This window comes from Thunnus albacares, chromosome 2 (assembly GCF_914725855.1).
Source record: "Thunnus albacares chromosome 2, fThuAlb1.1, whole genome shotgun sequence".
NCBI lineage: Eukaryota > Metazoa > Chordata > Actinopteri > Scombriformes > Scombridae > Thunnus > Thunnus albacares.
The window spans coordinates 15,490,823-15,514,978 of record NC_058107.1 but is presented as its reverse complement, the minus strand read 5'-3'; the positions used below and the strand labels follow the sequence as shown (position 1 = coordinate 15,514,978).

The window sequence follows — 24,156 nt, the reverse complement described above, 5'->3', positions numbered from 1 at the left end:
CCTACACTAATACAGAGTTTGAAGGTGTTTTATATATGTAATGTTAAAAAAAAAAAAAAAAGCTATATGTGAAGTAGTGTTTTCAAGTGTATATGCTAATAAAATGATGGTCTGTAAACTTTTCCTTTCAAGGATAGTAATATTTTTGTTTATGTCAGTTTAAAACAGGGAAAAAAATGCAGTTTCTAGCAAATCTCATTCAGTGATCCACCCCAATTCAAAAAGCATAAAGTAAGTCACATAATATTAAAATCTGCACAACTAAATTTGTTCACAGGGTTAATTAGAAGCCACCACAGAAAAACTATAACTTTATAAGAGTTAATCTTAGCAGCACAATGTGAGAAACCACAACTTCTCTCTTTGACAGTGACCGTTCATGATTGTCTATTCATTTTTATATTAAATGATTAATTTATTGATAAATTACATTGTAATATTCACATATTTATTGAAATCTTAGGTATTTGACCCAATACCAACCTCATATCAGGTATGTTCCAGGAAAAGAGAGAAGTTTAACCAACTGTAACGTAATGTGAATAGTAATTGTTCTTAAATTGTTACAACCGATGATATAATTGACACTTGCCTGGTGATCAAGTCTGGGCAACACATGTTTTATAAATGAGTGCAATGTTCCCTGAGCAAGTTTAACATTATAATGGATAAGAGAATTTCACAAAATAGATCTGTTACTCGAATGCTTTCCTGTAAACTACAATTAATTTTCTTGATTAATAAAGTAGACTTTTAAGATGTGCTTTAGGTCTCCATGAATATGATGATACAAAACCTACAATGCATTATGTGATACATCTATTACACCCATATTACATATTCATGGATGTTTATGAGAAATCATAAAGCATCTGAAGTGAGTCTTTATCAGTAGATTAGTCATTGCTAAGAAAACCATTATGTTTATCCAGTAAGAATATATATTTGTATTTCATGAATGAATGGAGGATTAGATTTCCTACAGAGCCACTACAAGGAGTATTAATGGACTATTAAAGGCTATTATAGAATGATAATGTGATAATAGAAATATGGCATCAAAAAACTTAAAATTATTACACGGTAATAATCTTTTATGATCATTTTTGGTTTCAAAAAACAGGGATCAGCGCAACCCTGTTCTTCTCTGCCTCTGTGTACTCCAGGCTCAGCTGTTTCTGCTCCGCCACACTTGGTCAGACATGGCAGGCCATCAAAAAATCAACTTGTTCCCACTCCACCTGTTCAAAACACTATTAATCTGCTGCCTTCCAATAAAAGGCTTGGCTTTCACGGAGGAGCCAATAGAAAGGCATTAAAGCTGTGAGACCCAGGCCAATCCCAGGCTGCATTCTAATGTGGCCTATCTTTATCAAGGTGCCACTCCATTTCCAGATACTGCTTATTTATGATTTCTGAGGAAAGAGCCGGCAGGAGGCATATGTCTTTGTGAGAACACTAAAATCTGTGTCCACAGGGCTCGCCCGACACTTCAAATATGGAACTATCACACACCGCACTGTGGCTAAGAAGAGGTGAGGGCCGAGAGTGAAGAGTTTATCTCCTGCTACACTTTTCTCTGATGTCAAATTTGGCAGAAACCAGGAACTTTGTAAAATTGCCTTAAAAGGACACTGATATCAAGTAGTTCTCTTAATTATTTGAACATCTGTGGCCGGTGGGTGTGATCCCAGATCTAGACATCGCCTTTTGGGTGAGAGAACTCCTTGTGGGCCCAGCAGAGGTTTTCTCCTGACTGGATTTTATTGGATGAGTTCCTGAAACCTGGAGGCAGAGTTACAGTACTTCCCATGGATCCAAACATCCAGGGGTCTTTCCTGTTCAACAACAGCCTGAACCAATTCCCCTCGGACCTCAAGGCACCAGTGTGCCAGTACTCAGTGCCCAACTCTTTCTACAAGCTCAACCCGGGCCTGAACAGCCAGCTGCCAGCAGGGACCCCTCACGGCATCAGCGACATCCTGAGCCGGTCCATGGTAGGGATGGGCACCACTGGTACCACCACCCTGCTGTCCGGATACTCCACCATGGGGGGGTTCGGCCCCTCCGTCACCAGCACGTCTATGTACTATAACCGAGACTACAACTCCTCCCTGGGCGGCTTCTCCAAGCCTGGCGCCGAGTGCCCCATGAAGGGTCTCAGCGTGAGCTGCTGGGCAGAGAGCGGCTGTGACTGGAGAGGAGGGAGGCAGCAGTGCACCAACAGTGAGTCTAACTGCTGCAGCCTGGACTCATCATCCAGCTCATCACCACATTACAGCTTCCCTGTGTCTGTCTCTGAAGAGTCACCAAGAGATGTCACCTTCTGGTGATGCAAAATCATCATCTTCATCAAATTCATTTCACTTCATCAAACAGAAAACAGCCTCATCAGATATATAACATATAATGTCAAAAACCATATATCAAGAACAGTGTGTGGGTTAAATGCCTGATTTGACTAAAGCATACATTTTTAATGTCCATAAAACTGTGAATAATACCTTTGTTTGTTCTAAGGGCTTATTTGGTCAATATGTTAGCAATATTTTAAATATGTAATATCTAATGGAAAACTCATAACACTTAAAAACTGAAACTATGAATGATGAGTTCATGTGGCAAATAAATAAGCAGTCAAATATTTATTAAGTGGTACTATTATATAACAAGTAGGTGGTGTTGCATATTAAATAGTGTTTATTATATGGATATTAGACTATTGTTGTTTGTATATAAAACAACAAAAAATAATTCATAGTCTATTCTGCAAATGTGCATCAAATACATACTTTGATTAGGGGATGAACATGTTTCTCATTCAGAAACAACGTGTCTAATTTTGAGCCCGTGAGAAAGCAAATACTTCTGTGGTTTACACAGGAAAACTGAAATATTTCAAATATTTAGGCTTATTCCATATAAGGCTTATTCCATGTGATAAATAAGAGAAATGTTTGCAATGTTTTCAGGTAGTGGTCCTCTGGGGGAGATGTCGGGCAGGAAGAAACACACCAGACCAACCTTCAGTGGACATCAGATATTTGCTCTGGAGAAAACCTTCGAGCAGACCAAGTACTTGGCCGGGCCAGAGAGAGCGAGACTGGCTTATTCTCTGGGCATGACTGAATCTCAAGTTAAGGTAAAGTAACCAGCACATTTACATTAAAGCTAGTAAAGTTATGCTTTTGTGTGAGGTGACTTACAGCTCATAAGGTGACTTCATAACTTACTACTCTAATGGTTTCATATTGTTCGTTTTTAATTTTGTTATATTTCTTCATGTTTGACCATTGCCATGGAAGTTTTGTTGTATTTTATGTGCACCAGAGGAACATTTTGCAACTCTTGTTTTAAAAAGTGCTATAGATTCATGACAAAAAAAAAAAAAACCCAAAAAACTTGAATATCTGAGTCTGTGCTATTACGTCAGGAGCAGCAACAAATAGTCATACAACCATCACCATCATGCAGAAACAGGGTTATGGATGATTTTTATAGCGTTCTATGTTTCATAATGTCTGCAAACAAGATGCACCTGTTAAACGATACGCTCATTCACCACGAGTCACGCCCACTGACAGTTGAACCCCTGCTCTGTTCAGGTGTGGTTTCAAAACCGACGCACCAAGTGGAGGAAGAAAAGCGCCTCGGAGCCGAGCTCCACGCAGGCCAGCCACGCGGGGCAGAGCGGCGAGGCCTCGGAGAACGAGGTGGAGGACGAGGAGTACAACAAACCTCTGGACCCCGACTCTGACGACGATAAGATCCGACTGCTGCTGCGCAAACACCGCAGGGCTTTCTCCGTCCTGCGCCTCGGACCACACCACGTCTGACACACATGATGCAAATTACGCACAAACACACTCACACACCTAGATGTACACACGCTTCTCAGCAGACCTGCATGCTGTAATAAAACGTGTACAAAGATAAGTTAATTAGTTTTCAACACAGAGTTTATCAGTGAGCAGTTAAGCATGTTCATTTATGCCCATCCAACAAAACAGCATTAATGGACAGACTAAAAAATTAAGCTGAAAAAAAAGTTTACTTTTGTAAGTTATTACTGTAAAAAATCACCTCTGGTCTGTTTAATGTTACACCGGTATGTGAGGGAGTAATGTCATACACATCACTTTACTAAAAAAAAGGTTAAGAAAATGACATGGAAAAAACTGCATGATGCTCTAGATAATAGTAATTAAAACAAATATCTTAATTATTTGTTCTCTTTTTATTTTATTTCTGTAGTTTCTTTTCCATTTCTGTGTTTATTTGTATTCTGTTTGCTCTGGTTAATTTATAGGAAGGAGGAGAAACTTTCTCAATCCATCAAACTCAATATACTCCATGTTTTAAGGTAAAAACCAACTATCTCACAGTACAATAAAGAGTATATGGCACACATTCTCAGTCATTGGATCCAAATTGCAAAAAAGTCATTTTAAAAATTTTTAAAAATGGATATACCAGTAGATGAAGTCATTATGGGAGGTAATTTTATTTCAAGGGAATTGAGCTTTATCAAGATTTGACGTTGTTAAACCATATGTGGGTTAATGCAGATAAACCACAGGCCTACAGGGTGTAGAAAGTCACATTTTTATATATTTTAAATCAAGAAGAAAGTGCACAAGCATGTTAAAACGGATATAGAAAAAGGCTCTGCTAACATGTCATTACCAATTATTTATAGTCCGCAAGTATGATTTGTAATTCTGCTACATGCTTAAATTGAATGCTGACTTGAGGTTGGTTAAAGTATTTTAAAATGACAAGCTTTGTTTCTCATTATTGTATACATGCTTTTGAAATACATTGTAAGAAAAAAGACGTTAAGGTGGCAATTGTGAAAAACACCTGAAATGTTGCGCAATAAATTATTGTGAATTATTTATCAAAGTATGGCGGTTAAGTGTCATATATCTTAGTGAAGGAACACCAACAAATCACATAATTTGGCTGCATTGTTTAATCAAGTTCTGCCAGTTTAATTCCCATCAAGCGACAGTTGGAATGAAACTACAAGCAAAAAAGCACAAACCGCTGAAGAGAAGAGCAAAGGTCAAGGGTCAAACCTTGTGTGATTTACTTGTGCAGTATGGCTTAATTGAAGACAATGACCCCCTGCAACCCCCTCCAACATAAAATCAATACTAACAGACCAGCTCATTCACTGTTTAGGCTCAGTGAGTTAGACTCCGTAATGTTGTGCAGGTGGCTGGAGATGATTGTGTCATAGAGAAAGTTGAGGAATGCTGCTGAAACAATTTTGCTTTCATTCCTCACATGAAAGACAACAACAAATAATCTGGAGTGTGACAACCATGTGAAGACCATAGATCGCCAGTTCTGTTATTATGCAAACGTTGCTCAAGTTTTTTCTTGATGCCATTATTAGACAGATATTCAGAGGATTATTTTGTCAAGAGTTCAACCATCAAATCAACACAAAAATGAAATTCAATATAGGTGAGAATCAGTCACAAACTCAGCAGCCTCTTGATTTGTTGACCCTTGAAGATTTCCAATCTGAAGAGCATGTCCTAAATAGTTCCAGCTTTAGAGGGTGAGCTCAATACCTCGTCTGTTTCACGTGTCATTTGTCTTCTGTCATAAAATAAGTGAAGCTCTCCATACTGCATAACAGAGACATACAGTATTATATAACTTGGGATTAATGTCCGATAGAATTTCATCTTTTTTTTTATACAATCTGACCTGAACAAAAGTCAGCACCAGTGTTTTTCCTATCTGAATATAGAAGTAAGGTCAAATCTCTTTTCCTAGACGCAGCCTAGACCAGAAAGGCAGCAGCTGTTAAAAACATTTCCACAGAAGTCTGCACAGGCTCTGGCACGCTGTATTTTGGAAAAAATTATCAGTAGTGTTATTACCACAGACAAATAGAGGTCTGGTCTGTTCATTTATCAAAGTATGAGGTTTGTTAAGATAAGAACTTGGAAAGAGAGCCTGAGGGTCTGAGCCGTCTCTGAGTGCAGGGAGGATGTTGTAGTTGGGATGAAAATAACGTCAAGATCATAGATGTAGTTAGTTGTTAACCAGGATTTCTCTCACAGTGTGCTTTACCCAACCAACAAGTTTATCAGCATCACTGGGAAACCAGTGTAATGATCATGTGTTTACCATTTTTCCAAATGTGTGACTCATGAACTGTTTAGTTTCAATTTTAGTTGTTCTGCTTTGTGCAACTTTTGAGAACTGAAATTGACAAAAATGATGTGTGTGTTGCAACATATACTGTGACTACAGTGCTGGTAAAGCTAAATAAATAAAGCAGAACATGTTTATGAGGGTAATATTTTATTTACAAAAGTGAAATATCGCAATATGTAGTGTTTGACCAGAGTTAATCTAAAGGTAATACTGGCCTTATAACGAACTCCACTCCCATGACTAGTCAACATTGTCACATGCTAAAAAGTTAATGACTTACAAGCTGTCTTGATTTTTATTGTTAAGTTAATCTTGTTACGGCAAGCCTTCAGTCCCATTGTACAAACATGACTGACAGTCCAAGTTAATGTGAATATTTGAGAATTTGTGCATGAAAAAATATTTTTAAAAGTTTTTTTTTTAAAAGTTATGTAAGACAAAAGAAGTTTCACGAAACACTCAGAAATATTAAAATACAACATGTAACAAACCACAAACATATTTCAAATTATTTCAATTAGTCATTATTAAAGCCAGATCAAAAAAAAAAATCAAACACATCAAAAGTATATTACAGCACTGGCGCTATAAGACTATGAATCAACCAAACAAAAAACAAACAAAAAAACAATGATATCCAAAAGCAAACAGTGCCTTCTGTGGTGTGTGTGGGTGCACGTGTGTGTGTGGGTATACACAGTATTTTGTGAACAACTTTACTACAGTTAGAAGTAAACATGTGAGGTCTACACTATAATTGTTTTGGCAATGAAATAAGGTAGATGCCAACCAGAACAGGGTGGAAATATATTTTGTACAGACGCCATGCAGCACAGACAAACTTTCAGTGAGAGAGGAGAGCTGAAATCGACAAATTTAGAACTGCTGAGCTGTGGCTTGTGGAATAAAGCACTTGGTATTAATGTACGGTTGGTACTCAAATAATGTTACTGTAAATAAACATTCTGTTAACTGATTCAGCTCCTACCACAGTGTTCATGAACACATGAAAACTGCTACAGTTATTGTATATAGCCTTTTTTCTGACTGTCTAGTGTCATTATTACACAATGCTGATACTAAAAAAACTTAATAAACATTTACCAAAATACTTTCTGAAATTAATTTTGTTATGTGATCAAGAAAGACTCACATCGGACATAGATAAAGCCGCTGTGAGGAAGTAGCTACATGTATGAGAAACGTCAGAAACACGTCAGTAGGAAATCCTTCATAAAAGATGTTTTTATCTATGGAGGACATCTGACCAAACATGTCAACAGGAAACTGAATTAGCAGCATTTCTCTACTGTGATGTAAAATCCTGCTGACAGTGATGGTAAACACCTTTAAAAAAATAAATACCTGAACTAAAAATGCCATTTAATACAAAATCAAAGCACAACACACATAGTCAGTAGGACTGATGTCCAACACTTGATTTTAAAGATCCCAATTTTAGTTTTCATTATTTTGTTTTTACATACACTATGGATCATGATGACACTAATGCTCTTAAAATTTAGGTAATGGTTAACTGACACTGGACTCTGACTGGTTGAATTCACCTGCTTATCTAATTGAAAACCTGCAAAGTGGCCTGACTGGAGGGATTTCATAAATTATTTGGAGCCAGTGAGGACACATTTGTGACATCTTGGCTGGAATTTGTCTGATACTTTAAAAAAAAAAAGCAAGATCTCAAATCACTCTAATCAAAATGTAACAATGTTTTGCATGATGTTTTCACACCTCCATGTAAAAGACACACACTTGAGTCTTTACATCATCGTTTTGTCCCATTCAAAAAAACAATCTCCACGACTGCAGGCAGGAACATTCTGAGCTTTCAGATCAGGGGGCTTTAAGATCTATGAGTGAGAAGAATCTGAAAATGACAGCTGCTGATGAATCTGTGTTGAAGTCACCCAGGCTGCAGATGATGTGAGGGCGGTGTGTTCGCAGCAGCAGGGACGAGCTGAGTCGAGCCTCGTGGCTGGCTGACGGGTGGGTTGTGGTGGGTAACCATCATGCTGGTACCGATACTGATGCAGAGCTCTGAGGATGGTGCTGGTAGACCTGCAGCAGATACACACACACACACACACACACACACACACACACACACACACACACACACACACACACACACACACAGACACACCATGTGCCAACAGAAACAAAAGTGTAGGAATGAGACCAGACATAAGACTCTACTCAAGTATGAAAATGATTCTTGCCTCTACAAGCTGATAACAGTGCACGTGCGCGATACAGTGGGTGGGGACACAATATCTTGCTGACAGTGATTATAAAAAGTGTCTGCCCTGTTATTTGACACTATTAATATCAAGTCAGAGGCCATTGGAAACCATTCAAAGCACACAAGAACACCGCCTTTTCGAAATGTTGCTAACCTAGACCATGCAAATTCATCTGCTATGTAACTCCTTTAAGATGAGAATATGCTCCATACAATGCATTGTATATGTCATGCAAGATGTCTCCCTAGCAGCTAAAATGTAGCCTCAGAAATAAAAAGTAACCAACGTATTGAAATGAACTTGTTCTTTGTCTCAAAATGTCAAACACAAAGCAAACGTGAGCCAGCTGTAACATCTTTTAAGTCCCTTCACTGTGTGGATCTCATCATTCTGTGGCTCTCTAAAGAAGGACCCTCATGAAAAAGCAGTTCATCCTTAAAAAAATAAATTTAAACGGCAGCAAAACAAAATCATGGCCGTAAAAATGCCAATAACCTGTCCGGCGCAATGTATTTGTCTCTGGCCAACCATCCACATGGTAATTAATGAAAAAAGCGGGCGAGCTATGCACTAAGTGTGTGAGGCCACAGTGACAGTGGAGAGGATTCAATAGACATAGATCAGTGAAAGGTGCTGATCGCCTGTGGTCCAACTACACTGGACACAAAGGAGCACTTGTGTCCTGCAGGCACTTCATCTTAGTTCATATCCCGACTCCACTGGGCCAGCTTGGGTTATGGCTCTCTAGGGACCGGAGCAAGATTACTGTGATCGCTCTCACACATTGAACCTCCCCTCTGGAATCACAACATACAGACACTTCCACATGCTGTGCAATATAGGTGCAGACTCACTGGCACGTTCTCTCACCATTGAGAGGGATCCAAGTCAATGGCCGTTTGTCTTCAGCGCGAAGAACAAGAAAACCGGCTGTGAGAAAAACACAAAAACATACCTGAGTTACTCTGGATGACTGATTTATTTGCCTCTACGACATTCATGTTATTTAACTGTTACCTTATGATCTCCCATACAGACATTTGGACCCACATTGTTGTAAACAATGCTCTTCTCATCATCATCACTCTGAAAAGGAAAGTAAACTTCTATGTCATTTGGACAAGTAAAGATGATGCAGCAATTACAGTGTGACACTCAAATTTCACTCAAAATTCCACTCAAATACTTAAATAATAATGGTAATAATAAAATATTTGGCTAGTCGTAAGGAAAAATGAACCTGATCCTCTACTAAACTGCAGTGTTTGAACTACAGCTGCAATGAATATTCAATTAATCGATAAGTCAATTGACAGAAAATTAATCGCCGGCTATTTTGACAATCAATTAATTGTTTTGAGTCCTTTTTTAAGAATAAATGTCCAAATTCTCTGATTTCAGCTTTTCAAATATGAATATTTTCTGGTTTATTAAGTTCCTATGATAGTAAACTAAATATCTTTGGGTCGTAGACTGTTGGTCAGGACAAAAGAAGACACTTTGGGACGTCACTTTGGGCTTTGGGAAACAGTGATTGACATGTTTCACCATTTTTGGACATTTTATAGACCAAACGGCTATTCGATTAATTGAGAAAATAATTGACAGATTAATCGACAAATAAAATAATCGTTAGTTGTGGGTCTAGTTTGGACACTGATGTTAGAAAGTTCCACTAGCCACTTTGTCAGCTTTATCTGACAAAAAAATAACCTACAGTGAGTGAGTGCACTTTTTTTGTGGTTCAAACATGATCTCAATTAGCTATCGCGACCATATATACAGAAAACATGCAGAAACATATGCATTACAGCTTTAACAGAAATGGAAGTAAATATTTATTTACATTGTGGATGAATTCTTGGGCAGTGTGTGACATAAGAATACGATCACACCAGGCAGGACAGCGAGTGTTCATGTACTGGGTTGGCTTAGTGTACTCTTCACTGTAAGGGTAGCTGAGAGAAACATGTAAAAAACAATAGTGTAAATAGATGATAACGTCAGAGTTTGGGGACATGTTTGCAATAAGTGTCTCAGTTACAATCTTACCTGGGTGGAAACTTGATTTCCTCTTCTCTAATAACATCATGAAAGGCTGTGACTTCTTTATCATATTTCAAAAGCTGGGGAATAGAAACAATTACTGATTAGCTCTACAGGAAATCACAGCACATTTAAAAATAAATCATGATGTGAGAGTCTACAACTTCAGCCGGGGTGAACACGCAGTTTACTGTCAGTTATCGCAGTTTTGTTTACCTCCAGGCCTCTGTATTTACTGTACTGTCATTTGTAGAACTTTATTTCCGCTGATATAATCTAATCTAAAATCTGTGAAGACATGTCAGATTGTTGCTAAGCAGCCTGATGTGTTGTAGGTTTAAGTCACGAGTGTTTCTGAGAGACTGTGCTGATGTGAACAGTGTAGGTGAGAGTTCAGAATGTGCTCTCACTGCTTTGCCGTTGTCCTCCCTGAATACTGCCTGGTGCACGTAGGCAAAGATCTTCTCCTCAATTTGCAGAAGCACCTGTGGGTGAGATGAACGGCAGGTTTAATGAAAGCAGCACTGTAAATAAAACAACAGTTTTTGTCTTAACGGACAGTCGTAATCACCTGGTGGTCATTGTCTTTTTCCTCGCAGATGATTTTCTCCACTTCGTTACTGCTGTCCTTCTTCACTGTCTGCACATCTGCCGCTGTGGACAGATGCTGCTCACACAAATACAAAGACAGGGAAGGATCAAACACATGGTGATGGTGGGGGTTGGGGGGTTGGGGAGATTGGGGGGGGGGGGTGTTGACATCTGTATCACATGAGCTTCAGGGGCAACAAAAGTTTATTCCTACCTGGACCAGACTTAGTGTGTCCAAACGGAAGTTGAAGTCTCCAAACAGGAAGAAAGGCAAAGGAGTGTAGCGATTGTCTGATATCCTGGAAGGAAATCACACAGATGTTTGGGACTTTTTCTACTTTTTAAACCTTAATTTGAGTTTGTGCAGACTTACATAAATATTAAAATATTTTGAAGACAGTCTAATGCTCTGTTCAAGGGTCAATGTTCATGTAAATTTGTGGAATATCCTGTTTACATGACGACTAAGGCTGTACGATGGCTGCTGATATTGGCCAGGACACTATGAGAAACATACTGCATTCATAGAGGTCATTGAGTCAAGCAGATAGTCTTAAATATTCCTTTTTGGTTATAACTTTGTGTATTTTTGCTGTCATCTTGTACTTTTGCAGCAGCTGCAAATCTGACCTGTTGATGACATATCTGAGAGCGTTTTTGCGGTTGGCTGAGTAAATGGAAGGACTGGAGTTGCAGGCAATGAGGTTGGAGGCATCATGGAACAGATGGACATTGACCAGGTCCAGTCCTCTGTGAAGAAAACACACACAGTCACAAAATATGGTGATATGTAGCAGATGGAGGAAAAAATAGGAAACCATCTGATAACAAAGCCTGACATCTGATAGGTAGGTGTGTGTGTATGTGTGTGCCAACACGGGTGTCACTTATGAGGAGCTTTCTTATCAGTGACTGTGCTCGTGTTAATGCTCCACAAACAAGCACATTTGTCTTCTGTGCCAAACGCTCACTCCTTTTCTCTGGCTGTCACTGTAAAACAATTAATGTGCATCCAACAAACGAGCTGTGTTGACTCACAGCATGATCTTGTGCCGCACAGACTCTGGGCTCCTTTTGTTATAACCCCCAGGTAGCAACACAGCAGAACAAATAGCGACTGCAGAGCAGAAAAGGCTGTTTGCTAACTTTGAGACACTGCAGCAGCTGTGTCATTTATTCTGGTGCTTTTCAGGGCTACATTCAGCTCACTTTCAGGTGATTCAAAATGTATATTAAAATATATTTATTTGACAAATTAAAGGAAATTGTACTACAAATAAAATTCTGCTTTTGGCCTATGTCAGAAACAGGCTGCCATGCTGCTTTGGCTCTGTTTATACTGTGTGTGAGTTTGAACCACTGCAGCAGCAGTGAGTAATTGTTTCTGGACATGGTGAGAGCTTAAAAAACACTGGTGTTGAACCTCAATATTTTTGTTTTACCGACCAAAATGTAAAAACTGTCGAGAATTACAAGTGGCCACTAAATGTCTCTACAGGTTAAATCCTAATTTTTTAAAGACAATTTTATTAAAATAAAGTTAGGTTTTGTTTTAAACCTGCATTCACTGATTTTGGTCTCTTTCGAGCAGTGGAAATGCACTATAAATCATCTTTTTAGCTTTGTCTTTGGTCTCCACCAACTCCTACGAAAAGTAACCTGCTCTTTCACAGCTAAATGCTCAACTATGTTCACCAGCTAGTTGCTAACTTGTCTGTCTGCTGGTTGGTGCAAAAGGAAAACAATGAGCTGAAAGATGCTAAAATGCCTTGTAAGATTGAGCTAAACCACAGAATTGGGTGATAATTCTCTGTTGGGGCATCACTATGAGCGACCCCCTTTCATACATATTACGTACACATACATATGACAAGTAGTGTGAACCTTTGTTAACATAAATATATTGATTAAAACTGCTAAGTAAAGAATCTGAAAAGTTTTGTTTCTTAACAATACAGAAGTTGATTATTGTATTGGCACTTGAATTGAAAGATTTCACACTGTACCCAGCCCTCCTCTGCAAATGGAAAGAAAACCGCTTGTCCTTTGTTTCATAACAGATAATTACTTCATGATTTTCTCTTCTTTCATTTTTCATTTCATTGAACTCAACTGTATTATTATAACGAGGCTCTTCTTTGTGTCTTCTTTGTTCCTTTGTGTACCAAGGCTCATTACATGAAAAGACTGGCTTTCAAATATGTAAAGGTTATGTGTCTTATAACAAGGGTGCTAGTTTCATTCTGTGTGTGTGTTAGCACAGCCCTGACTGGTTATCAAGGAGCGGTTAGTGTACAGTACATACTGGTTGTGTATGATCCAGCGAGTCCTCATGAAGCCCTTTCTGGACCACTTGAACTGCAACACAGATAAATTAGAGTGAGTCACTAAACAGCAGTGAGACGTGTCTTTGAAGGGCCAAACTGATAATTATTGATTCTTTCACATAATTTATCTCATCTCCCTGTCAGAGCAGGCAGACAGCCCTTACAACCCCAGTAGACTCATTTGTCCCAACATCTCCCTTTGGCCCACACGTACCCCTCCCCACACCTGCACACACACACACACACACACACACACACACACACACACACACACACACACACACACACACACACACACACACACACACACACACACACACACACACACACACACACACGCATACAAATGCAGGCATACACAGATGCACACTCATGCATACATACTCACATCAGGCCAGAAATTCTTTGGGAATTTTTCTTTTTCCACCGTGGTGACCCCGTTCAGAGAGCCCACATACTTGTTCTTCCCCGACACTGCTTTAAAATCCTTAACTGTGAGGGGCAGAGAGTTAACGGGAGGCAAAGAGAGAGAGAGAGAGGGAGGGAGGGAGAGGCGTGAAATGTAAAAGAGTGAGAAAACATGCAAACAGCAATCAATAAACTGGTGTTAACCTCATCAGAGCGGCATACGTGATGAGAGGATCTATAAGCGAGCCATTAGACTGTGTTTGGTGAACAACAATCGGTTTGGGCCACACAGCGAGTGGCAGCTCCAGGATGTTTATGGTTCTTCCATAAGCTTTTCTGAGGAGCTTTTTCACCTCTAACGTGACTGGACTATGCAGTAGGAAAATAACAGCTCCACTTTAAATTCAGGTTCTTTGCAAATATGTGGCCGGGAGGGGTGGCCATCAAACTGTCATTATGAGCAGAGAAATGTCGCGCAAATCCTGGTATTAAAAAATGACAAGAATTTTGCCAATCATACACAACATTGCTCTTACTCCATTGATGGTATGAGCCATTACCAAAACAGTACAGAACGCAAGGGGAGTGGTTTACTTTGAGTTTAAAAAAAAGCAATATAAATCCATCACAAACTGACAAATAATAAAATGATAATGCAAATGTCACACAGGAGGAAGAAAGTTTTCACCATTGAAATCATACTGGCAGATGTTTTTCAGTGTCTTGTGGATGAAGTATATGCTCCCCAAAGCCTGTGGAGAAAAATAAAAAAAGAACATTTTACAATTTTTTATAAAACATACATCAAAAAACATTATATGTAAAATCTGTTTCAGTTTAACCACAGAAACATCCCAAAAGGGAGTTTGCAATTGCGATAAGGATCTAAGCAATTCATACTGAAATGACACTTTTAATGTTGTTGCAGACAGTTAGTTTCAGACACCTGCTGCAAAGAACACCACAAATACACCTAAAAAACATGTTTTGACATGTTTAGTCCAACAAATTCAATTAAAAGTTCAATTTAAATAAAATCAGAATTTATTTTAAATGTCTCGTACTGTCTTTATATTTCAATTGTGACATCAAAACTTTATAAAAGTATAATTGAGGCTTTGAAATGAAGCACTGAAGCCATGCCTGACTCTTTCCAAGTGGATTCTCAGCAGCATGAATCACAAAACAGCAGTGACCCACCAAAAAAACAACACAAACTACACAACTGAATGTGGTGACAAAAACAGTAGAAATCACCTCAACTCAACCGCCTCGATGATGGATTGAATTGTTCTTTTCCCCATCATGTGAGCTGAATTGTGAGGCTTGTATTGAACGATACAGTAAGACACAGTATATTGTTGCTCTACTGAAGACGCATGAAACTTTAAAGAACGGAGACGCACAAAGTGTAGATATGAGTGCACAACACATCCACGTACTGCCCCTCGTACACACACTTCAGCACCCAATCATCTCTGACATGGGCTGACAATTTTTAATGTACTAACTGCCTGCTCCACTGATCTGATTAATCATGCCCTGTGAGATCAATAAAGACAGAAAATTAAAACAATTTAAAAGGTATTAAGCAGTAGGCCTGCTGTCTGCCAAAGCGGCTGCTGTGACTGGGGGCCGAAGAAAAATCAGCCAGCGCTCAGCCAGCGCTCAGAGGGCTCGGGGCGTGACATCCCCCCCTCCACCTCCATCCAGCCGGAGCATGAGAGATCTCTCCCTGAAGAGATCATTTATCTTCAATGCCAAAGTCATCCTCATTTAATAAAATGGAAGTGTCTCCATGGTTGGCTCCACCAAACGACAATTAGTGACCAACTTGTCCAAACTAAGATTAGAGTCTGAAAAGGTTGTTAAAAAACTAAAAGCTGACAGAAAAAATGTTTCTACAAAAGGAGCAACTTTGAAAAAAGTTACATTCACAACTAGAGCAAAAAGTATCCTTCTTGCACTCAATTAAAAGACTTTGTTATAATAATTAGCTCAGGAACTCTGATCTAAATTTAGATTATGTTGGATCAGTAACTGTTATGTTTAAACAGTACTTGAAAATACACACAAACACACTCAAACACAGACAAGCATTCTCCTCCACATTCCCCTCCACATACTCTGCCAAACACCTATCTTCATCAATCAGGTTTGTGCACAGTTTAATAAAAAAATATTGACTTACAAGTGATTTTTTATCAAAACACCATTTGTACTGGAAATGCATGCAAGTCTGCCCCCTCTACTTCTGCAGCCCCTCTGAAAGGAGAACCCCCCAAACTCTCTCTTGGCCATATAACTGATGATCCGCAGCCGAGGGGAAACAAATTGAAAATCAATGCAGGTGGCACAGATGAAATGAGAATGAGGCATAGTGTGGAGAAGGGAGGGGAGGGGGGGCTGCAACCCTCTCAGGGCAAAGAGTGGAGGGTGCGAACACTCGAGCACAGGGGAAACTTAGTCCCAGCTGTCCTCCACCCCCCCTTCACAGTTTATTTATCGTGCACAAATGGGCTGGGATCAATAGTTTTAATCTAGAGTTAAATGTATTGACTTTGCCCTGTCTCCCCTACACCTGGCCATTGACTTTCTCCTTTTTACTTCACGCACCTCAAGTCTACAGATGCAGCCATTGACCCCTACTGTCAGGCGCCCAGTGTGAGGGTATCACCTGGGAGGAGTAAGGGTTAATAGTTTACGAAATATTCAGCCACTTCGGTCAACTGGAGGGGGCAGAATTTCAGAAAAAAAGTAATGCTGACTAACTCATTGTTTGAACAATATGGGTAGACATGTGTGTCACTAGAAACTGTATTTGAATCATTTATATTTGAATTTGCATTGCTCAACCTGAAAAACTGCATTAAAAAACTGAATTTGAATCGAATAATTTGAATTTGTATTGTTTAACTTGAGAAATTTGCATTGAAAAACTGAATCTGAACAGTATAATTCAACAAAAGCTCTTCCTCAACAACCGGCTGTGTCTCAGTGAACTGAAATTGAATTGTGGAAGTATATTGAGAGTTGAATTTTCAGTGTGGATCAAATACAGTTTAAGAGCAACTGAGTTCAATTTCATAATATTACATTCAGTTTCAAGTTTATTGGAATTCAGTTCCAAACTAATAAATTCAATTTCAAATTATGCTATTCAGATTCAGTTTTTCAATGCAATTACTCAAATTAAACAATACAAATACAAACTACATGGTCCAAGTTCAGTGTTTAATGCAATTATTCAAGTTGAGTAATTCAAATTCAAATTCAAATATAAATGATTTAATTTCAGTTTGTAGTAACACATACAGTATTTCTGCCCATAGAGCAATGCTCTCTGCAGCCAGCTCAGTTCCAAGAAAGAGACTGAAAAATTGCTTGTGCTGCACGAGGTCACTAAAAAACAAGTTGGAGGTGAGAGATGGTTTTCACAATAGGTGCAGAGATTGAGGCTGAGCCCATGAGCTGAGCAGCGACCCACCAGCTCCCTAATGGTAGTCTAGTAGCATGAAGCTCAGACTTCAGCTACAGTATCAGACTCTGGGTTAAACGATAGATGGTGATAAGATATTGGCATGAGTGACTAAACAAACCTGTTTTTAAGAACATCTCTGTCTGTGCTTACATTATGTAACTAATACAACTCTGTTTCACTCTGCATCTTTGAGATGTTTGTCACATAATAAAACTGTGGTTTTGCACATGTCTGACATGGTGCAGTGAGTCTTGATATATGAAACTGTACCCATAAACACAAACACCAAATCTGATGATGTACTGTAAGATTTCACCTTGTTATTCTATTATTTCCAGTTCTTGGTCTTTATCAGGAATAAAAAAACTTTCAGTTATACATACAGAAAAGTTCCATCTCTGGTTTTTTTAAAGTCACTCCGCTTTTATACTTTCTCATTGTGTAAATGCACGTCAACGGTAATAAAACACAAAATCTCATTAATCTAATTATTAGTGCAAAAAATAACTAGCGCTTATTGGATAAACAATAAGACAATGGAATGGACAGATAGAATAAACAAATACAAACAAAGCCAAGAGAGCTTGTGTACTGTATGTACGTAACAGGACCTCATTTTTTGTAAAGGACCTGCTAAAATTCACTGATATAACCTGAAAATACAGGCAAACATTAAAGGTTTCAGAGTAACCCCTTTCTTTGTCATATCTGATGCTATGACAAAACAAATGACTTCTGATGCTCCAATAGCGTCTACAAACTCTGGCTTTCAATAAAGTCACCACCAGCTACAGTACTAGCTCCTGCTTTTTACTGAAGTGCAGAGTGCAAGGAGTACCTCCAAACATCTCCTTTCACTAACATGGAGGAGGGCCCCATCTAGTGGAAGGACCTGGGAACTACTCTGATTTATGTGTTTCTTACTGTGAAGCTGTCTTCTGCTTGGAACTGGTTGTCCACATAGATACAGACCCGGTCAAAGTCTTTCATTTCCTCACTGGACTCAATGCTCCTGAGAACAACAGAGCACAACAGAGCAAAACAGCTTCTTTTATTGGACATGGATTGATAATTCGATCAACAGAAAATAATCGTCAATAATTTCTATCATTAATCAATCATTTTTTAATTTTGTATGCATAATTACCAAAATATCACAGATTCTAGCTTCCGAAATGAATATTTGCTGATGTTCTTAATCTTATATGATTATAAACCGAATATAGTTGGGTGTTGGACTGTTGGTTGGACAAAACAAACTATTTAAATATGTCAACTCTGGGAAATCTTGATGGGCATTTTCACAGTCTAAACCAAAAAATAAAATGATTTGAATAATTGTTATTTACAGCTTTATTTGGAATAAAAAAATAAAAAGAATGAGACAGGAATCTCTTTTTTGAAGTCTGTAGTAAAAAAAACGTGTTGAAGGAAGAATATGACTTTAGATGTATTATGAGTGGCACATTATTCCTACCAGAAGAATTTTTCTGCGTGGCCCATGTTGACCATGTAGTCCTTCCCTCCAACCTCCTGGAAGTGCAGGGCGATGAACTGCGGCTTGTAGCTGTGGATAGTCTGTTACCAAGCAAAGCAAACAGGTTTCAGTCTACCAACAGGTCTTACATTACAGGGTAATGAGGAATGAAGAGAACCAACACTGTATGTTACAGGATGGAGTTAACTGTCCATTAGAGGTCGTGTAGTTTTCCTGTTATTGAATTTCTGTGAAGGGCCTAGTTGTGCTAAGTTATCACTTATCAGCACAGTATCTGTTTTCCAGAGAAGAGCAGTTGTGTATGTTGGGTTGTCACGCGTAACATAATGATGCCAGCAGTCTATGAAAGTGGGTCAGTACCAACAATATAATAGTTTTATTTGCTTCAATTGCACCAGACTTTCCACAAAATGTAAGAGGTAAATATGTGACACCACCAGTGTTGAGTGGGAATACCAAATGTGTTTCAAATAATAAAATCATATCCTTAACCAATTTTTAAACTGTGAATTATTAGTCCAGGATGCAGAAGTCCCAAACTTACCTTATACAGTTCTTGTAACCATTCACTCTGAATCTCACCCACCTATAAAAATGACCAATAGAAAAATAATCAAAGACATGCAAATCTTTCTGCAAGCAATGGTCTCAAATCAGATATTAAACCACCTGGTGGCAGTGCAACAAGCTGTAAACATAACACTGACATATTATAACCTTGTTATCTGTCATGGTTGCCTATTAACCCGTCCAGCAGACGCTGAGCAACATTAGCATTCATTTGGAAATAAATTTCTGGTAACTTGATGATGTAAGTCCAATGTTTTCTTATTTTAGCTCTGTGTTGACAGAAATATCTAGCTCTTAAGCTCTAGATGCTCCACAAGCTCACCTGCTAGTGGCTTATGGAAACTCCATTAATTAATTGATTTCAAGTAATTTATTTAAGTTGAAGGGAAGTCCGTTGTATAAGTGTGTGGCTTCTTGACCTCTCCTGTCACCTCTTTTTTTATTTCTATTATCTGGATTTTATGCAGTCTTATGTGCGTGCAAATAAAATTTTAAAAATGAAATAAAAAAACGTATTCAGTGAAACAGTTGCCTGCAGCATTGATGCCAATGAGAGCGGTGAGAGTCAATCGTAACAGTAAAGTTGCGGGCCACAAAACCAAAACAATGAGCTGAAACATACTTAAAATCTCCGTAGAGATGAGGGGAACTACAGTCAAATGATAATTATGTGTGGGTTTGTCACTACAAGCAACCCCTTTGACATTACACATAGTCAATTGATCCAATGTCAATACAAAAATATAGATTAGAGCAGCTTTAAATGTGAAGTCTCACTCCCAACTGCACAGTATGTGCCAGTTTTAACATGTACTTCCTTACAAATAGAATATACAAAAATGCTTTTACTCTTAATAGCTTCCAGCTATAAAATTACATTGCCATCTAACAGACAAACAGATCCAATGGCATTCAGGGAGTCATCAATCACTGAGAATAATACTCTGAACTAGTATTAACTCCAGACCGGTCAAAACAAACAATCAGGATTGTATGGAAATGTTTTCCTGTATGTTCCGTTTGTTATGTGTTCCAGGATGTAGTCTCATTCAAGAGTAGCTGCACCTGTCATAATCTGGCCACCGTCCACTCATTATCCCTGAAGGTGAGGTTTAATATTGCATGGCCACTTGACAGCTGACTGTACTGTAAAACATGTATGAGGGAAGCAGACAGATAAACCTTACACACAATTACCTCTCAAACAAGCCTGAAACTTACTTATCAGGCACTTCCCTGTAAGGAGCAACAGTCTTCTATTTACACTGGAGGTATTAAAACAAATCTTGACAGGATTTGTATGAGAGAAGGAACTATTCTTGAATGCTGCACGCTTAAAGTGAGACACTGATTCATCTAATGTGTTCAGTTTAACAGTTACCTCATCCTACCGTCTGAAATAAAGTCTGAAGAATGACATAATCTACTCAGTTGTGAAAAGGAGAAGCACTTGACAGGTCAATACAGAGGGTGTGATAAATATTCCCCCTTGTATGCTGAGTAAAATGTTTTTTTATTCTAATAGTGAAAGCATTTTGCATCTCTGATTCTCATAACAGAGAACTATCTCTGACTTTTAAACTGGCCTCGCTGGCTTTTAAAGGCCATATGCAGTATGTCAACCCACAACTGCCCCTTGAACTGAGTTGTGACATTTGCGTCGTTTCTCAACACCCGCCCCAGAATTTCCCCAGCAGTGTAGTCGCAGAGTCCTGTACAATCTTCAGCAAGGCCAGCTGTATTCATACCAGCTGAGAAATGGCTTTGCATAGTGTATTTGCATGGCAGTGTGACAGGGATGACTGCAGCTCAGCCATTGTGACCTGAAGGACATCACACACATAATTCTGGAAACTAACACAGTTTCTATTTACTTGTGATCTCCCGAGGACAATGGCACTGGCTCTGTCCTCCGACCCTGATTCTTTCATACACTATACGGCATGAAATGAATCTGAATGAAAATGAATACTGTTTTTTTTTTTAGAGATAAAGTTCAGACAGGAATTACATTAAAGATGTAATTCTGCTTGCACAAGACAGAAAAATACAGTATATTAAAAACGAGAGCACGACCGAAAACCTGAAACACTTACTTATTTTAAAATTCACAATCCAGCAACAAATCGGTATCTTTTTCTCCCTCAGTGGCGAAAAAAAGAGCACTAGACAACAAGACAAGACATGCTTTGACGATTCTGTTGATTATAGAAAAATGTAATTTTTTCTGAATCCAACATGGTGATTAAGGCTTTGCTGTTCTAAGCAGTCAAACAGTTATTGGGAAAACTGACTGAAATGTGTCAGTGAGTGTGTTTGGCAATGATGTGCTTCAACAACTAAAACCCTTAAGGACTATAATTTGTCTTACACCATTTGTATGAGTAAAAGGAAGATTTAGGCAACAGCGAGTCTGGTACCCACCCATTGCAACAAGCTTCTAGTGTGATTATAATGCAATTAAATACAAGCATACAAAGTACTTATAGAATTACATCACAAGTTTAAGGTGTTTTTCACAATTTCCTGATGTTCCGACATGTATTCTTTATCATCAGCATCAGAGGTGGTTATCTCCAGCATACTTCTATGATGTGCCAACAATGTTACTGGTGGCACAGAGCGGCTGTAAGAGTCGACCGTCTCACTGGCTGAACTGCTCTCACAGGGCACTCAGCTAGCCAGCACTGTAAAGCAATAGGATTTATCCTGTGATGTGCTTAAGGTCTTGCTCTTATCCCGAAGGTTGGGTGAATGTTTAGGAGTGTTTGTTTATAGAAATGGGGGGGGGGCTAAGTAAGTAGAAAAGCTCAAATCCCCCGGCGAAGATATTCATCTGTTTACATATCTCCCACAATGGGATCTAACATGTTTTCATTGGAGCCCGATCTGGCAACCGGAAACATGGTCCTGAGCCAAATTTCCATGAGTGTCAGAGAGAGAGGGAGAGAGTCCTCCTCCCCCATGCAAAGTCGGAAAACTTTGTCAGCCCAGCTCGGGCCAAAACTAAAAAGCTAATGTAAGTGTTTAGAATAGTTAAATTACAGCCCAAATCTCTTTAATCCCCTATAAAAAAAGTGGCCTTACTTAACTTAGTTACTTAACTAACATATAAGACTAACCTAAAAAAACAGCTTATATAACACTATAGGAATAACATTATAGGAACCGAGCTGTAAATACTATACAATATGATAAGGAAACTGTTGAGTAACACTCCCAAACATTAAAACGAATGATTTTCATCTTGGATTGTCACCACCAGTTGTGAAACATAGTGATGATTTGTTGGAGGCTCACACCTGGAGAGGGCCCACGTGAATCCCTGCAGGACTAATTGGTATTTTAAAAATGTGAGGGGATCCCTGGGTAATATAGTCTTCAATGCATCCCTACAATGACACAATGCAACAACAAATACTAAATGTGATGCCGTGGATGAAAAAATAGACTTATGCTTGAGTGAGGTTAAGAGAGTCAGAAAGTCTAGGTAGTGGTGAGGTCTGATGTGACACTGCAATCTGTGGCCTGTCAGATTTAGTAACTTTCATTTTCAACTCTTTTTTTTAACCAGGAAGAAATTTAAAAATGTCCTAACCACATAGGTAACAGCAACACAAAATATGTGAGAGAAAAACAGGGTTGTAAAATTAAACACAGAATGGCCAATAACATTGATATAACCTATATAGTAAACTGTATATTTTATTAAATAAAATTAAACCCTTTAAGTTCTTTTAAACAATAGTATTTTAAACATGTTAAATATAGGTTAAAGTTTTCACAGGTCTAGCTGTTGACTCAATATTTCAATATTTTGCTAGACAGCTGCCGACAATTAAGCACGAGTGACTCCACGGTGACACATTGATTCATCTACAATCATAGTAACAGCTCATTAAAAACGCGCGAGGAATTTAACACATATTTCCCTGAGATGTAGCAATGGAGCCCATCCAAAGTTGCTTCATACACCCCCCACACTCCCCTCCACCCCCTCCAATCATTTCTCTACCAGCCTTGCAGCATTAAGCATAATCCTCCGGCAGCACTGCAGTCTGGTGTAGTTTTCATATTATTCTCAGCGGTCTACTTACATTGTCAAAGAGTGACCCGACATTTGCGGTGACAAGCAGCACATCAGCGTATGTTTGCATGTTTATCAGCTTCACAAACAGTCCGAAGAAAGTCGTCGCCAAGAGACGCTCTGTCCAGGGCCTTTCAGTCACTCTCCAGGGGGAGCTTATAAAGGCTTATAGTGTGAGCCAAAAACCGTAACTACTAGCGCTCAAAATACACCAGCATCGCATTGGTGATACTGTGTTGCTCCTGGTCCAACTTGTTTGCTGATGGCGGGCTGTCGTCTCAGGTCGTCATCGTACGCCGCGGCGGCGCTCTTATCCATCGCAGAGGCGAGTAGAGGAGCGGTGAGTTGGTTTAATAAGCCTGCATGCGTGGATTTCCGCCTCCCCTCCGATAATTGGACTAGTAGCTTCTTAGAGGACTTAACCCAGGCTGGACGGCGCATCTGCTGCCGCCTTGACAAACCCACAGAGAATCAGCAGTAGCAGGCGGTTGCAGTTATGAAGCCCGGTGCCCCGCCCCATGATAGTGTGAGCGCTCAATTACAGTCTTCCTCATGTTATGTCAAGTTTTATCACCGCTGAGCAAACATCGTGGCCTACACACCAACATGTAACCTCGTCACTATGAAGTCCATATTTAAGTCCTGTGCAAGCCTGCGTGTGTTTGCTTGTGCAGCAGATGATATTATATTATTTATTTATTATA

At 39.0% G+C, this 24,156-nt stretch overlaps 2 protein-coding genes across 3 annotated transcripts; one reads left to right on the top strand and one right to left on the bottom strand.

The window, feature by feature from the left end:
* Positions 1–1,466: 1,466 nt before the first annotated feature.
* nkx6.3 (NK6 homeobox 3) lies at positions 1,467–5,640 on the top strand. The gene is made up of 3 exons (XM_044368094.1): positions 1,467–2,226; positions 2,973–3,142; positions 3,606–5,640. The coding sequence occupies exons 1-3, from the start codon at positions 1,812–1,814 to the stop codon at positions 3,834–3,836; spliced, it is 816 nt and encodes a 271-aa protein (XP_044224029.1). The 5' UTR covers positions 1,467–1,811; the 3' UTR covers positions 3,837–5,640.
* Positions 5,641–6,320: 680 nt separating this feature from the next.
* On the bottom strand, positions 6,321–24,007 carry inpp5l (inositol polyphosphate-5-phosphatase L). Of its 2 annotated transcripts, none has more exons than XM_044368081.1 (16): positions 23,463–24,007; positions 19,340–19,381; positions 18,775–18,875; positions 18,222–18,309; positions 14,505–14,568; positions 13,797–13,900; positions 13,387–13,439; positions 11,712–11,831; positions 11,296–11,380; positions 11,062–11,157; positions 10,901–10,975; positions 10,497–10,570; positions 10,291–10,402; positions 9,462–9,530; positions 9,299–9,374; positions 6,321–8,259 (listed from the first exon to the last, which is right to left on the bottom strand). In XM_044368081.1, the coding sequence occupies exons 1-15, from the start codon at positions 23,520–23,522 to the stop codon at positions 9,333–9,335; spliced, it is 1,185 nt and encodes a 394-aa protein (XP_044224016.1). In that variant the 5' UTR covers positions 23,523–24,007; the 3' UTR covers positions 6,321–8,259; positions 9,299–9,332. The 2 variants fall into 2 exon arrangements, with proteins under 2 accessions (XP_044224016.1, XP_044224007.1); XM_044368072.1 differs by having other exon boundaries at positions 9,315–9,374; positions 23,463–24,004.
* Between the last annotated feature and the right edge of the window lie 149 nt (positions 24,008–24,156).